The sequence below is a fragment of the Scyliorhinus torazame genome, chromosome 3 (genome assembly GCF_047496885.1).
Source record: "Scyliorhinus torazame isolate Kashiwa2021f chromosome 3, sScyTor2.1, whole genome shotgun sequence".
Classification (NCBI taxonomy): Eukaryota; Metazoa; Chordata; class Chondrichthyes; order Carcharhiniformes; family Scyliorhinidae; genus Scyliorhinus; species Scyliorhinus torazame.
This window is the reverse complement of record NC_092709.1, coordinates 131,637,812-131,655,467: the sequence shown is the minus strand read 5'-3', so window position 1 is coordinate 131,655,467 and position 17,656 is coordinate 131,637,812. Positions and strand designations below refer to the sequence as shown.

At 45.1% G+C, this 17,656-nt stretch overlaps 1 protein-coding gene across 2 annotated transcripts in view; it reads right to left on the bottom strand.

Annotated features, from left to right (window-relative positions):
• Nucleotides 1-17,656, bottom strand: part of fras1 (Fraser extracellular matrix complex subunit 1) — a 714,708-nt gene that overhangs the window by 281,849 nt on the left and 415,203 nt on the right. For both annotated transcript variants that reach the window (XM_072496214.1, XM_072496215.1), the window contains exons 26-27: nt 14,121-14,261; nt 3,159-3,429 (exon numbers count right to left, since the gene is read on the bottom strand). In XM_072496214.1, coding sequence (XP_072352315.1) covers nt 3,159-3,429; nt 14,121-14,261 — 412 coding nt within the window. The remainder of the gene's footprint in view (nt 1-3,158; nt 3,430-14,120; nt 14,262-17,656) is intronic.

Here is a 17,656-nt window from a genome sequence, read left to right as displayed (position 1 = left end):
GCTGCAGCTTTGAAAATATGCATACGGTCCAGGTTATATGACAGCCACACAATAAAAATGATTTCTGTGAACTTATAATAATGAACAGTAGAATGAAAGCAATGCAAAGGACCACAAAATATTCCTGTTATTCAAATTGTTTGCTAAATGGCACTAATATTAGCCAATTTAGTTCACAAATGGTCTCTGTATGGCTGGAACGATCATCACTTTGGGCATACTCTCCAAAACCGATTGACTTGAGTCCATAAGCTTTGGCAAAACTTTGAAGTTTTGGTTCATAATTCTGAATGCACTTAGCCAAGCTTTCCTGTATATTTGCAAATACAGTTGGGATTTGATTATTGATCTATGCATATCATTTCACAAAAACGGTTCGAGACAGCAAGATTTGAAGATCAGCTTGATTGTTTGACAATTCATATAATATTTCAACAGCTTCCTCAGTGAAGACTGATCTTTGGTCACCTGAGGCCAAACTGAAGAGTACAGCAAGTTATTACAAGGAAACAATTTCCCGGACAATATATGAAGACAAACATCCATAAAACAGAAAAAGTGGCATCAAAATTAATTAAAACATTGTTATGATAATATCATACGCTCTTCCACCACCTAACATGCAACTGTGAAAAATGCAAATCACCACAATTAATAACGGACAGCATGGTAGCACTGCTGCCTCACAGTGCCAGGGACTTGGGTTTGATTCCGCTCTTGGGTGACTGTGCGGAGTCTGCACATTCTCCCAATGTTTGAGTGGGTTACTTCCGGGTGCTCTGATTTCCTCCCACAGTCCAAAGATGTGCATCTTAGATAGATTAGCCACAATCAATGCGCAGGGTTATGGGGATAGGGCGGGGGAGTCGGCCTTGGTAGAGTGCTCTTTGGGAGGGTCAGTGCAGACTCGATGGGCCAAGTGGCCTCCTTCTGCACTGTAGGTAAGGACAGCGGGCTATACACCACCTTTCCCACCTCAGTTGACATTTATTTATGCTAAAATTGTCCCTCAAGTGTCCAATGATGTGCAGGTTAGGTGGGTTGGCCATGATCAGTTACGGGGTTACGGGGATAGGGTGGAGGAGTGGGCCGAGGTAGAGTCCATGCGGAGTTAATGAGCCTAATGATCTCCTTCTACACTGTAGGAGATTCTGTGGATTTCTATATTGATAGGCAAGGATGCTTGCTGCTGGCCTTGAAAATAGCTGTCCACAAAGATCTAACAATTTCTGTGTCATGATTTTCCGGCTGTTCATTTAAATCTGGTGCCAAGTAAAGGCATGCAGTCGGTGTGATGTCAACAAGCAGGTAATGTAAGAACATAGTAACAGGAGTCTGTTACACCATTCAATGAGATCATGGTTGATGTGTGAGCAAATTACATACGCACACCATTGCCTAATAATATGCCTTAGTACCTTTGGTTAATAAAACTATCAATCTCAGATTTAATAATAATCTAATATTTAATCTGGCATCAATTGCGGTTTGTGGAGTCAAATTACCAACATCTACCACCCTTTTATGTGTAGATATGTTTTCTAATTTCATTCCTGAAAGGACTGTCCCATGTTCAGGGACAGGCCCCCTGGCCTAAACAATCCAATCAGCAGAAATAGTTTCTCCAAAACATTCCCTATCTCTTTTCTTTATCTGAAAAACTTCAATCAAATCACCCTGTGACCTTCCAGATTCCAGGGAATACTACCCCAGTTTGCGTAATCTCTCTTTGTAATTTAATCATCGCAGTCCAGATATCATTCAGGTAACTCTACGCTTCTACTCCATCCAAGTCTAATGCATCCTTCCTAAGACGTACTGCCCACAACTGCTCAGAGTACTGCAAGTGTAATCTGACCAGGGCTTTGTATAGCTGAAGCATGACTTCCGCCCCGGTGTATTCTAGTTCTCTAGATATAAAGATCAGCATTCCATTAGTTTTTTTGATTATTTTCTTTCCGTGTTCATGATATTCTAAGAGTCTATGCATTTGGACCCCTAAATTTATTTGTACATCCACCATGTTTAGCTTTCCAGCGTTTAGAAATTACCCTGTTAGGTTCCTTTCCGGTCCAAAATGGATGACTTCAATTTTGTCTACATAAAATCTATTTGCCATAATTTTGCCTGTTTATTTAATCTATTAATATCTCTTTGTAATTTAATCCTTCCATCTACGCAACTTACAATGTCGCCCTCTTTGTGGTGAATCTGGACTTTCTGTCCCATCATCAAAGTTGCCAATAAATAGTGAATAGTTAAGGCCCCAACATAGACATTTGTGAGACACCACTAACAATATCCTGCCAATTAGATATGGTGGGCTAAATGGCCACCTTCTGCACTTTAACAATTCTGTGATGTTTAGCTGATAGTAATGATAATGTGGATTCACCATGAACATTATGACCAGCGTTTAGTGAACAGTTGCAGGCCAGATGATCACTTTAGGCTGTTCAGTGTCACAGGTTCACTTCAGTTGTTTGAGAAGTATCCTATTTGACAGCTCAAAAAAAGTGAGAACCTTGCCCATTGACAACAGTCAAATCTATACCATGACAGTAAGTGATATGTGTATCTTTTTCTTGTCAAGAGTAAATTCTCAAATATTAGTGCAACTGGGATGCTGAATGAGCAGAGACAGAGTTAATCTATGACAAAACATTGTCAATATTGTTGACTAGCATTATTCTTTTGTAGGATTTGACAAGCTGCATATACTATTATCAGAGGGGAGTTCACAAACTCTTGGTTTTGACTAACATTTACTTGCTGACCTGAAAACCTTTGCATCAATATAGTGTTTTCTGGCCTTGTACACATTATTAATACTGCGTTCCAACCTCAAGGCATTGATTATCTTACAAGTGTTTATCCTGAAATTCATTTTGATGCATCTCGTTTCTATTACAATGTACAACGTAATTAGATTCAGCATGCAAATTTAAAACCACCCTGTATATAGCCACATGTTTTGGCTTTCAAAGTTGATTTATGAGAGTTTAAAAAGCTCTTTGTTACATAAAAAGCAGTTTGTAAACTAATAGGAAGTGTAATGTTTCAACAGTGTGTGCTGGACTAAGTAATTCAAAACCAGCATCAGAAGGTCAGAATATGCAGTCAACATTGGAGAGGTCTGCTTTTGCAAAAATGTTTACCTTGATTTTTCTTTGTCATGAATAAAGAGAACGCTGTGTTTCCTCAACTCTTGCACGGTGAATGAGTCTCCTTTCTGAAGATGGATTTGATTTCCTTTTACCATTTTAATCAACTTCCCATTGTCAGGCGGGGTGACAATGTGGAGAATGAGGTTTTCAATTGGTGTGTCAGCATCATATATGCTCAGAAAAGTAGTGTTCAGTACCTGGCTCCCACCAATGTTCACGTTTACAGAGCTTCTTGCATGTAGGACTGGTGCATAAATATTAACTGGAAAGATAAAAATATTTCTTAAGTTTGGTTCACTCAAAGTGTTAAGAGTGAGTAGGCTTTGCCACACCACCCTGAAAATTGGCGATACAGGTATACAAAGAACAAAGAACAATACAACACAGGAATAGGCCCTTTGGCCCTCCAAAACTGTGGCGACCATGGTACCTGCCTAAACTAAAACCCTATGCGCTTACGAAGTCCGTATCCTTCCATTCCCACCCTATTCATTTATTTGTCTAGATGCCCCTTAAATGCCGTTATCGTACCTGCTCCCATCACCTCCCCAGGCGTTCCATATATTTACCACCTTCTGTGTAAAAAACTTGCCTCGCGCATCTGTTCTAAACTTTTCCCCACACACTTTAAACCTATGTCCCCTAGTACTTGACTCTCCTACCCTAGGAAAGAGCATAGAATCATAGATTACAGTGCAGAAGGAGGCCATTCGGCCCATCGAGTCTGCACCGGCCCTTATAAAGAGCGCCCTACTCAAGCCCACGTATCTACCCGATCCCCGTAACCCAGTAACTCCCACTTACCCTTTTTGGACACTAAGGGCAATTTAGCATGGCCAATCCACCTAACCCGCACATCTTTGGACTGTGGGAGGAAACCGGAGCACCCGAAGGAAACCCACGCAGACACGGAGGGAACGTGCAGACTCCTCACAGACAGTGACCCAGCCGGGAATCGAACCTGGGACCCTGGAGCTGTGAAGCAACTGTGCTAATCACTATGCTACCGTGCTGCCCCTGACTATCCACTCTTTCCATGCCACTCATAATCTTGTAGACCTCTATTAGGTCGCCTCTCAACCTCCGTCGTTCCAGTGAGAACAGACCAAGTTTACCTACCTCTCCTCATAGCTAATGCCCTCCGTACCAGGTAACATCCTAGTAAACTGCTTCTGTGCCCTCTCCAAAGCATCCACATCCTTCTGGTAGTGTGGCGACCAGGATTTTATACAATATTCCAAATGAGGCCTAACTAAGGTCCTGTACAGCTGCAACATGACTTGCCAATTTTTATATTCAATGCCCCAACCGATGAAGGCCAGCATGGTGTGTGCCCTCTTGACCACCTTATCCACATGAGTTGCCACTTTCAGTGATTGGTGGACATGCACGCCAGATCTCTCTGTTATCTCTCTTTGGTAATATATCGTTACTCTGCTTCGTAATCCAGAATGGTCTGATGATGTGATTATAAAGAAACCATTAATCTCTAACTTAAAGCAAAACTGATTTATTGAATAACAATTGATTAATACTGAGTTTGCACACTCCACAGAACTATAACTAGTAATCAAGTAATTTATATTTAAGTAATAACTAATTTAAGCTACACAAGCTACTTCTATCTAATCTTAACTATGCTGTGATCTATCTCTCTCTGCTTACATTCTACTGACTAGTTACCCAAGATTCCCGGAGTTATTATATTTATGCTGGGAACTAGTGGTGCCCTCCAGTGGTTGTGTTACACTGAGATGTAATAATTAATCCTTTACTTGCATGCATAAATACAAATCATTACTCTCTCTGCCTGTCAATACTCGTAAGAGTTCTACCATTTATTGTGTAATTCGTATCTGCATTTGACCTTCCAAAGTGCATTACCTCACACTTGTCCGGATTAAACTCCATCTGTCATTTCTCCGCCTAAGACTCCAACCAGTTTATATCTTGCTGTATCCTCTGACAATCCTCTTCACTATCCGCAACTCCCTCAATTTCTGTGTCGTCTGCGAACTTACTAATCAGGCCAGCTGCATTTTCTTCCAAATCATTTTTTTTTTTTAATAAATATTTTATTGAAAATTTTTGGTCAACCAACACAGTACATTGTGCATCCTTTACACAACATTATAACAATACAGATAATAATGACCTTTTTTATATAAACAAAAAACAACAAATAAATAAATATTAAATAACAAAAATGAAAACTAGCCCTAATTGGCAACTGCCTTGTCACAGGCTATACCCCCCCCCCCCCACCCCACCCCCCCCCATCCCTCCCCCCCCCCCCCCCCCCCCCCCACGTCCTGGGCTGCTGCTGCTGCCTTCTTTTTTCCCCCATCTATCTTTCCGCAAGATATTCGACGAACGGTTGCCACCGCCTGGTGAACCCTTGAGCCGACCCCCTTAGGACGAACTTAATCCGCTCTAGCTTTATGAACCCCGCCATATCATTTATCCAGGTCTCCACCCCCGGGGGCTTGGCTTCTTTCCACATTAGCAATATCCTGCGCCGGGCTACTAGGGACGCAAAGGCCAAAACATCGGCCTCTCTCGCCTCCTGCACTCCCGGCTCTTGTGCAACCCCAAATATAGCCAACCCCCAGCTTGGTTCGACCCGGACTCCTACTACTTTTGAAAGCGCCTTTGTCACCCCCACCCAAAACCCCTGTAGTGCCGGGCATGACCAAAACATATGGGTATGATTCGCTGGGCTTCTCGAGCACCTCGCACACCTATCCTCCACCCCAAAAAATTTACTGAGCCGTGTTCCAGTCATATGTGCCCTGTGTAATACCTTAAACTGAATCAGGCTTAGCCTGGCGCACGAGGACGACGAGTTTACCCTGTTTAGGGCATCTGCCCACAGCCCCTCCTCGATCTCCTCCCCTAGCTCTTCTTCCCATTTCCCTTTTAGTTCGTCCACCATAGTCTCCCCTTCGTCCCTCATTTCCCTATATATATCCGACACCTTACCATCCCCCACCCATTTCTTTGAGATGACTCTGTCCTGCACCTCTTGTGTCGGGAGCTGCGGGAATTCCCTCACCTGTTGCCTCGCAGAAGCCCTCAATTGCATGTACCTGAATGCATTCCCTTGGGGCAACCCATATTTCTCGGTCAGCGCTCCCAGACTTGCGAACTTCCCGTCCACAAATAGATCTTTCAGTTGCGTTATTCCTGCTCTTTGCCACATTCCATATCCCCCATCCATTCCCCCCGGGGCAAACCTATGGTTGTTTCTTATCGGGGACCCCCCCAATGCTCCGGTCTTTCCCCTATGTCGTCTCCACTGTCCCCAAATCTTCAGTGTAGCTACCACCACCGGGCTCGTGGTGTAGTTCCTCGGTGAGAACGGCAATGGGGCTGTCACCATAGCCTGCAGGCTGGTCCCCCTACAGGACGCCCTCTCTAATCTCTTCCACGCCGCTCCCTCCTCCTCTCCCATCCACTTACTCACCATTGAAATATTAGCGGCCCAATAATACTCACTTAGGCTCGGTAATGCCAGCCCCCCCCTACCCTACTACGCTGTAAGAATCCCTTCCTCACTCTCGGAGTCTTCCCGGCCCAAACAAAACCCATGATGCTCTTTGCTATCCTTTTAAAAAAAGCCTTCGTGATCACCACCGGGAGGCACTGAAACACAAAGAGGAATCTCGGGAGGACCACCATCTTAACCGCCTGCACCCTCCCTGCCATTGACAGTGCTACCATATCCCATCTCTTGAAATCTTCCTCCATCTGTTCCACCAACCGCGTTAAATTTAGCCTGTGCAATGTGCCCCAATTCTTAGCTATCTGGATCCCCAGGTAACGAAAGTCTCTTGTTACCTTCCTCAACGGTAGGTCTTCTATTTCTCTACTCTGCTCCCCTGGATGCACCACAAACAGCTCACTCTTCCCCATGTTCAATTTATACCCTGAAAAATCCCCAAACTCCCCAAGTATCCGCATTATTTCTGGCATCCCCTCCGCCGGATCCGCCACATATAGTAGCAGATCATCCGCATATAAAGATACCCGGTGTTCTCCTCCTCCCCTAAGTATTCCCCTCCATCTCTTGGAACCTCTCAGCGCTATCGCCAGGGGCTCAATTGCCAGTGCAAACAGTAATGGGGACAGAGGACATCCCTGCCTTGTCCCTCTATGGAGCCGAAAATATGCCGATCCCCGTCCATTCGTGACCACACTCGCCACTGGGGCCCTATACAACAGCTGCGCCCATCTAACATACCCCTCTCCAAAACCAAATCTCCTCAACACCTCCCACAGATAATCCCATTCCACTCTATCAAATGCTTTCTCGGCATCCATCGCCACTACTATCTCCGTTTCACCCTCTGGTGGGGCCATCATCATTACCCCTAACAGCCTCCGTATATTCGTGTTCAGCTGTCTCCCCTTCACAAACCCAGTTTGGTCCTCGTGAACCACCCCCGGGACACATTCCTCTATTCTCATTGCCATTACCTTGGCCAGGACCTTGGCATCCACATTTAGGAGGGAAATTGGTCTGTAGGACCCGCATTGTAGCGGATCCTTTTCCTTCTTTAAGAGAAGCGATATCGTTGCTTCAGACATAGTCGTGGGCAGTTGTCCCCTTTCCTTTGCCTCGTTAAAGGTCCTCGTCAGTACCGGGGCGAGCAAGTCCAAATACTTTCTGTAAAATTCAACTGGGAATCCGTCCGGTCCCGGGGCCTTTCCCGTCTGCATGTTCCTAATTCCTTTCACCACTCCTTCTACCGTAATCTGTGCTCCCAGTCCCACCCTTTCCTGCTCTTCCACCTTGGGAATTTCCAGCCGATCCAAAAAATCCATCATTCTCTCCCTCCCATCCGGGGGTTGAGCTTCATACAATTTTTTATAAAATGTCTTGAACACTTCATTCACTCTCTCCGCCCCCCGCTCCATCTCTCCTTCCTCATCCCTCACTCCCCCTATTTCCCTCGCTGCTCCCCTTTTCCTCAATTGGTGTGCCAGCAATCTGCTCGCCTTCTCCCCATATTCATACTGTACACCCTGCGCCTTCCTCCATTGTGCCTCTGCAGTGCCTGTAGTCAGCAAGTCAAATTCCACATGCAGCCTTTGCCTTTCCCTGTACAGTCCCTCCTCCGGTGCTTCCGCATATTGTCTGTCCACCCTCAAAAGTTCTTGCAGCAACCGCTCCCGTTCCTTACTCTCCTGCTTCCCTTTATGTGCCCTTATTGATATCAGCTCCCCCCTAACCACCGCCTTCAACGCCTCCCAGACCACTCCCACCTGAACCTCCCCATTGTCATTGAGTTCCAAGTACTTTTCAATACATCCCCTCACCCTTAGGCACACCCCCTCATCCGCCATTAGTCCCATGTCCATTCTCCAGGGTGGGCGCCCTCCTGTTTCCTCCCCTATCTCCAAGTCTACCCAGTGTGGGGCATGATCCGAAATGGCTATAGCCGTATATTCCGTTCCCCTCACCTTCGGGATCAATGCCCTACCCAACACAAAAAAGTCTATGCGCGAATAGACTTTATGGACATAGGAGAAAAACGAGAACTCCTTACTCCTAGGTCTACTGAATCTCCACACCTCCCATCTGCTCCATAAAATCCTTAAGCACCTTGGCTGCTGCCGGCCTCCTACCAGTCCTGGACTTCGACCTATCCAGCCTTGGTTCCAACACCGTGTTAAAGTCTCCCCCCATTATCAGCTTTCCCGTCTCTAGGTCCGGGATGCGTCCTAGCATTCGCCTCATAAAGTTGGCATCATCCCAGTTCGGGGCATACACGTTTACCAAAACCACCATCTCTCCCTGTAATTTGCCACTCACCATCACGTATCTGCCCCCGTTATCCACCACTATAGTCTTTGCCTCGAACATTACCCGCTTCCCCACTAATATAGCCACCCCCCTGTTTTTCGCATCCAGCCCCGAATGGAACACCTGCCCCACCCATCCTTTACGCAGCCTAACCTGGTCTATCAGTTTCAGGTGCGTTTCCTGTAACATAACCACATCTGCTTTAAGTTTCTTAAGGTGTGCGAGTACTCGTGCCCTCTTTATCGGCCCGTTGAGCCCTCTCACGTTCCACGTGATCAGCCGAGTTGGGGGGCTTCCCACCCCCACCCCCCTTGCCGGTTAGCCATCATCTTTTTCCAGCTTCTCACCCAGTTCCCACGCAGCTGTATCACCCCCAGGCGGTGCCCCCCCGCCCATCCTCTCCCGTACCCACTCCCCCCTTTCCCCAGCAGCAGCAACCCAGTAATTCCCCCCTCCCACCCCCCCCGCTAGACCCCCCGCTAGCGTAATTACTCCCCCCATGTTGCTCCCAGAAGTCAGCAAACTCTGGCTGACCTCGGCTTCCCCCCGTGACCACGGCTCGCACCGTGCGACGCCCCCTCCTTCCTGCTTCTCTATTCCCGCCATAATTATCATAGCGCGGGAACCAAGCCCACGCCTCTCCCTCGGCCCCGCCTCCCATGGCCAACGCCCCATCTCCTCTCCCTCCCCACCTACCCCCATCACCACCTGTGGGAGAAAGAAAAGTTACCATACCGCAGGATTAGAACATAAAACCCCTCTTCGCCCCCCCCATTCGCCCCACCACTTTGTCCAAACGTTCTTTTTCATAATCCACTCATTCCAGTTTTTCTTCTACAATAAAAGTCCACGCTTCATCCGCCGTCTCAAAGTAGTGGTGCCTCCCTTGATATGTGACCCACAGTCTTGCCGGTTGCAGCATTCCAAATTTTATCTTCCTTTTGTGAAGTACCGCCTTGGCCCGATTAAAGCTCGCCCTCCTTCTCGCCACCTCCGCACTCCAGTCTTGATAAACGCGGATCACCGCGTTCTCCCATTTACTGCACCGAGTTTTCTTCGCCCATCTAAGGACCATTTCTCTATCCTTAAAACGGAGGAATCTCACCACTATGGCTCTGGGAGTTTCTCCTGCTCTCGATCCTCGCACCATAACTCGGTACGCTCCCTCCACCTCCAACGGACCCGTCGGGGCCTCCACTCCCATTAACGAATGCAGCATCGTGCTCACATATGCCCCGACGTCCGCCCCCTCCACACCTTCAGGAAGGCCAAGAATCCTCAGGTTGTTCCTCCTTGCGTTGTTTTCCAGTGCCTCCAACCTCTCCACACATCGTTTCTGGTGTGCCTCCTGTATCTCCGACTTCACCACCAGGCCCTGTATATCGTTCTCATTCTCGGCTGCTTTCGCCTTCACGACCCGAAGTTCCTGCTCCTGGGTCTTTTGTTCCTCCTTTAGCCCTTCGATCGCCTGTAGTATCGGGGCCAACAACTCTTTCTTCATTTCCTTTTTTATCTCCTCCACGCAGCATTTCAAGAACTCTTGTTGTTCAGGGCCCCATATGAAACTGCCACCTTCCGACGCCATCTTGGTTTTTGCTTGCCTTCCTTGCCGTTGTTCCAAAGGATCCGCTGCAATCCGGCCACTTTCCTCTCCTTTTTCCATCCGTGTCCAGGGGGAACACCCTCCTGGTTTACCGCACGGTGTTTTTAGCCGTTAAAATTGCCGTTGGGGCTCCTGTCAAGAGCCCAAAAGTCCGTTTCACAGGGAGCTGCCGAAACGTGCGACTCAGCTGGTCATCGCCGCACCCGGAAGCCCTTCCAAATCATTTATATACACTACGAACAACAAAGGTCCCAGAACTGGTCCCTGTGCAACACCGATAATCACAGCCTTCCATTCAGAAAAGCACCCTTCTATTGCTACCCTCTGTCTTCTGTGCCCAAGCCAGTTTTGTATCCAACTTGCCAGCTCTCTTCTGATCCCATGTGTCTTCACCTTTTGTACCAGTCTACCATGAGATACCTTGTCAAAGGCTTTACTGAAGTCCATGTATACAACATCTACTGCCTTTCCCCCATCTATCATCTTTGTCACTTCCTCGAAAAACCCAATCAAATTAGTGAGGCTCAATCTCCCCTTCACAAAACCATGCTATCCACCACTAATTAAGTCCATTTGTTTCCAAATGTGACTAAATCCTGTCTCTAAGAAGCTTTTCCAATAATTTCCCTACCACTGACGTAAGACTCACCGGCCTATAATTTCCTGGATTATCCCTACTGCCCTTCTTAAACAATGGAACAACATTGGTTACTCTCCAGTCCTCTGGAACTTCACCTGTAGCCAATAAGGATACAAAGATTACTGTCAAGGCCACAGCAATTTCCTCCCTTGCCTTCCTCAGTATTCTGGAGTAGATCCCATCAAGCCCTGGGGACTTATCTACTTTAATGCTTTTTAAGATGCCCAACACCTCCTCTTTATTAATATCAACATGACTCAGAATATCTACACAGTCTACCCTAGTAGTCCTTCTCTTTGGTGAATACTGAGGCAAAGTATTAATTTAGTATCTCGCCCATTCCTCTGGTTCCATACATAGATTCCCCCCAATATCCTTGACTGACCAACCCTTTCTCTGGCTACCCTCTTGCTCTTTAGATATGTATAAAATGCCGTAGGATTTTCCTTTACCCCGTTTGCCAACGACATTTCATGACCTCTTTTAGCCTTCGTAACTCCTCCCTTCAGTTCCTTCCAACTTTCTTTATATTCTTCAAGGGCTTCCTCTGTCGTAAGCCTTTTGGACCTTACAAATGTTTCCTTTTTCTTTTTGGCAAGGTTCATAATATCCCTCGTTATCCAGGGTTCCCTATACTTACCACCCTTATCTTTCATCCTCACAGGTACATGCCTGTCTTGAATTGTAATCAACTGACATTTGGAAACCTCCCACATGTCGGGTGTTGATTGTCCCTCATACAGCCTCGCCCAGTCAACACTCTCCAGATCCTGCCTAATGCTGTTGTAATTAGCCATCCCCCAGTCTAACACCTTCACCTGAGGAGCACTCTTGTCGTTATCCATAAGCAGCTTAAAACTTACAGAATTATGATCACTGTTCCCTGTATAAGAGGATGAAAATCAGAAAACATTAGGCAGAGAGGTCTCCCACGTCATTCCTGTTCTCTTGAAGAATCTTGAACTCATTTGGCACCCACCACCAGATGTGGTATATGTGGGACTACCTAGCGATCATCATGCTGTTCTCAGCACTAGTCCATCTCCACTCCCACTCCATGAACACTCAATGTGCTTCTGCCTTTCACACCAAGCCCATCTCTAGCTGCCGCTCAATTATCTTGTGAATGCTTGCAAACTCTCTCTGGCTTGACAGACCTCAGTTTCAGAACCACTGCATTAGTATGATATTTGTTTTCTATTTCCCAATGCCAATCTCAGGCCGCTCCAAGTAATATTATCAATCAGCAACTCATCAGAAGAGGTTTCGTGCTGAAGGCCAATGCCCAAACAAATGTTGGAACTAGATTAATTCAGATAAAATTAATTTTAATTAACACCCTAATGGTTAGAAAAACCAAGACAACTTTTATCCCATTATCTGGGCTGCACTTAAACCCAGAGTTGAAAGACAAGCAGTACACTTATATTTGCTTTCGTAAAAGCAAAACTAAATATTTTTAAGCATCCCACAGATGTGATAACAATAATGGATTCACTGGCATTCATATATCAGAGGGGTTTGACAATGGGAGTTTTAGCAGTTTCATCTTGTGCCAAAACAATTTCTGACAAGGTGAACTCCCACTATCTTATACATCCCACATTGCTCCAAACTGCTTAACTTTAAACTAACATCTAACCCCACTTTCCACTCTGTGATACCTCTCAGTCACAGTTGTCTCAGGTTCCACTCTAGGCACTTGAGCACAAAATCTAAGCTGACACTCAGGGCAGCTATGACAATGTCACATTTCAGAAGAGATGTTAAAATGAAGCCCTGTCTCATCTCCCAGGTGGATTTAAACAACCCCATGGCACTATTCGAGGGAGAGGACGGGAATGCTGTTTGGTATCGTGGACAACATTATCTCTCACCTAACAGTTTTAAATTTAGATTATTTGGTCATTCTTACAGTGCTGCTTTTGGGATCTTATTATGCACAAAATGGCTGTTGTGTTTCCTATATTACAATAGTGAATACACTTCATTAGCTTTAAAGTACTTCAAGACACTCTGAAGTTTTGAAAGGTACTAACTTCCATAGGCTTCACAATGGAGTATCACAGACAAATCAAACACAGATATCATTTCATCATCAGTCAACTCATTATTATTTTGATAGTTGCATGTGAGGAAAACTGATGTTGCAGCTGATGTTCAATTATTACCCACTTCATCACAAAGTTATTTACAAAACAGTTCATTGCTTATAAAATGCAGTCCTGTACTCCGACAGTTCAGACACTGATTGTATCTGAAACCCAGATATTTCTCTACCTGATGTTTCACGCAAAAGATCTTAATCACGACCTGGGTTCCTTGATCATATTCCCAGCTTGATTCTCTTGTATTTTGTCTGCTGCATTGTAATCAGTCCTGCAGTTCCAAGTCTTCCATGGAATCAACAATGTGAATAAAATGTGATTATCTGGTCTAGTTATTTTTCTCTATACAGGTAGTTATGTTATCTTTTATAGTGAATAGAATCAATAGATTTCAGAAGTAGGATGCGAGTTATAGGGCTGATTCCCCAACGTCACCCTTGGGAGTAGAGTGGAATCTAAGCACAAGAGACATCACACTGCTCCTGATTCAGTGGAAGATGGTTTTTGACGCCATGCTGGTAGCACACACAGACCTTGATTGCCCTTGAAAATCATTAAAAAGCAACTGAAAAGACACCACAACAAATGTTCCTTTGCTGGTCCAAATCTTTCTCCAGATTCTGTTTGGGTGTACTAATTTTTTAAAAACTGAAATGCAGCTATGAGAATTGATTAAATGAAGCTGACAGGGCTGTGAGGTCACTACTTAAATGGGAATATGCAGGAGCGCAGGAATCATAGTTGGATTTCCCCCACCACTGAGGAGTCAGCCCCGATTTCTACAGTTTCTTACCTTCACATACTCTCTTGTACACATTACCATAGTAACCTGGACCACAATCAGGAACACAGTGCTCATTCTTCAGGAAGGTGGTGCTGTCACATAATTTGCACTGTGAGATGCTATCACATTCTAAACACCCAACAGAACAGGCTGCAAGTTAAGAGGAAAACATTTAAGAAATGAAATGCTGAAGCTGAGGAGACCTGCAGCAATAAATGAACAATATTGTCAAGGGAACCAAAACATGCAAGCCCAAATAAATCAGTAGTAATAATGGGGGCAACATTAGACAAATCATGAAGCTATTTATCAATTAAAATTATTGAATATACCACTACAAACAAAATATTGTGGAATACTGCAGCAAAAAAATTACATTATTGTCCTTTATTCCATGCACCAAGCCATGGTGTCCAGTTCATGAATTTAGTCATGAACACAAAGTGCCAACTTGATCGACTACTTGATTTGCTTTAGAAGTTAATTGTTTTCATCGATAAAACAATTACCAGGTAATCTACATCTCTCCAGGGTTCTAATTATTCAAACACAAAACAATCAACTCCTGGAGGTACCTGAGGTATGAGATGGGTATAATTATTTCTTAAAGGGAAGGGAACTCGTGTTTGACCAATATGAGAGAGCTTTTCGAGGTTGTAACTAACATGGGAACTATGGGCAAAAAGCGTCTGATAAAGTGATACACAAGAGGTTATCACACAAAATTAAAATTTATGAGATTGGGACAGCATGTTAGAATGATTTCTGGATTTGTTAAGGAACCAAGTCAGAGAGCAGGAATAAATGGATCATTTTCAGATTGGCAGGCTGTAACTTGTGGATTTCTGCAAAGACCAGTACTTTGGTTTACAATTTATATGAATGATTCAAATAAGGGGACTGGAGTGATAAGGGGAATGGAGTATGAAGTATCCAGGTTTGCTGCTGATACAAAGTTAGGTGAGAAAATAAGCTGTGAAGAGGTCAGAAAGAGACATTGGAACAGAGTGAGTCAGCAAGAACATAACAGATGGAATACAATTCAGGTAAGTGTGAAAGTATCCAGATCGGGAGGGAAATAGAACACTGAATATTTCTGAAATGGTGACAAACTAGGAAATGTTGGTATTCAGAAAAAACCGTGTGGTCCTTTGTACACAAATCACATGAAGTTAACATGCATGCACAGTAAATAATTAGGAAGGCAAATGGTATGCTAGCCTGCATTGCAAAGGGATTGAAGTACAAGAGTAAAGAAATCTTACTGCAGGTATTTGGTATCATAATGAAACCATAATTAAGAAATATTTGTCTGAGAGGGAGTGTGACAAAGGTTCACTAGACAGATGGTTCTATGAGAAGAGATTGAGTACACTGGGCCTATATTCCTTAGAATTTAGAAGAATAAGAGGTGATCTAATTGAAACATAGAAGAATTTTAATTCTGAAGGGGCTTGGAAAGGTTGATGCTCGAAGGATGTTTCCCTTTGCTGGGAAGTACAAAAAGGGGTCAGAATCACAATTTTTAAAAATTAATTTACGGGATGTGGGTTTCACTGGTTAGGCCAGCATTTATTGCTCATCCCTAGTTACCCTTCAGAAGGTAATGGTAATTGCCTTCTTAAAACGCTGCAGTCCATGTGGTGTAGGGATGGAGTTCCAAGATTTTGACTCGGTGATAGTGAGGGAAGGGCAATACATTTGCAAGTCTGGATGGTGAGTGACTTGGAGGGAAATCTCCAGGTGGTGGTGTTCCCATATGTCTGCTGCCCTTGTTCTTCTAGATTGGAGCTGTTGTGGATTTGGAAGGTGCTGCCTAAGGAACCTTGGTGAGTTCTTGCAGTGAATCTTGTAGATGGTACACATTGTGCGGCATGAATGTTACTTGCCACTGTTAGCCCAAGCCTGGATATTGGACTACTTTAGTAGTGCTGAACCTTGTGCAGTCAGTGAAAATCCCCATTTCTGATCTTATGTTGGAAGGAAAGTCATTGACAAAGCAGCTGAGGTTGGCTGGGCCCCTGAGGAACTTTTTCAGTAATGTCCTGGAATTGAGATGATTCGACCACCACAACCATCATCCTTTTTGCCAGGCATAACTTGAACAAGTGGAAGATTTTCCCCCTAATTCCCATTGATTCCAGGTTTGCTAAGGCTCCTTGCTGCCTTACTCAATCAAATACTGCCTTAATGTCAAGGACAGTCACTCTCACCTCACCTCTGGAGTCCAGCTCTTTTGTTCATGCTTGAACCAAGGCTGTAATGAGGTCAGGAGCTGAATGACCCTGCCGGAAGCCAAAATGAGCATCAGTGAGCAGATTATTGCAAAGAAAGAGCTGCTTGATAGTGCTGTTGATGACCCCTTCCATCACTTTGCTGATGATCGAGAGTAGACCAATGGGGTGGTAATTGTCAGGATTGGATTTGTCTTGTTTTTTGTATACAGGATAAATCTGGTCAATTTTCAACATTGTCAGATGGATGCCAGTGTGGTAGCTATACTGGAACAGCTTGGATAGGAGCATGGTAAGTTCAGGGGCAAAAGTCTTCAGTACTATTGCCAGAATATTGTCATACCCTCTCCAGTATCCAGTGCTGTCAGCCGTTTCTTGATATCATGTGGAGTGAATCAAATTGGCTGAAGACTGCCATCTGTGATGCTGGGGACCTCCAGAGGAGGCCAAGATGAATCATCCACTAAGCACTTCTGGCTGAAGATTGATGCGAATGCCTCAGCCTCGTCTTGTGCACAGATGTGCTAGGCTCCTCCGTCACTGTCATGGAAAGATACATGGCCAGAATTCTCCTATGCCCCCACAGACAGATTCAATGATGGGTCCAGGAATTTGGGGGGGGGGGGGGGGGGGGGGGGGGGGGTCGGTCACTCAGGGTCACTCAGCTCCTGACCTCACTACAGCCTTGGTTCAAACATGAACATAAGAGCTGAACTCCAGAGGCGAGGTGAGAGTGACTGCCCTTGACATCAATGAATGCTAGACAGGCTCGAAAGACTGAATGATCCGTCCCAGCTCCTATTTTGTATGTTTCATTAGATGGCTGCCTGACACCCTTTCATAACTCTGACATTTTCCTCTTCCTTGTGCTGAGGCAAATTGTAAACACCACAGTAAGATCAGCTAGCCAACACAAACTGAGGGCAGCACGGTAGCATTGTGGATAGCACAATTGCTTCACAGCTCCAGGGTCCCAGGTTCGATTCCGGCTTGGGTCACTATCTGTGCGGAGTCTGCACATCCTCCCCGTGTGTGCGTGGGTTTCCTCCGGGTGCTCCGGTCTCCTCCCACAGTCCAAAGATGTGCAGGTCAGGTGGATTGGCCATGATAAATTGCCCTCAGTGTCCAAAATTGCCCTTAGTGTTGGGTGGGGTTACTGGGTTATGGGGATAGGGTGAAGGTGTTGACCTTGGGTAGGGTGTCCTTTCCAAGAGCCGGTGCAGACTCGATGGGCCGAATGGCCTCCTTCTGCACTGTAAATTCTATATGTAAATAAAAAACTATGAGCCTTAACATCTAATGGAACCATAC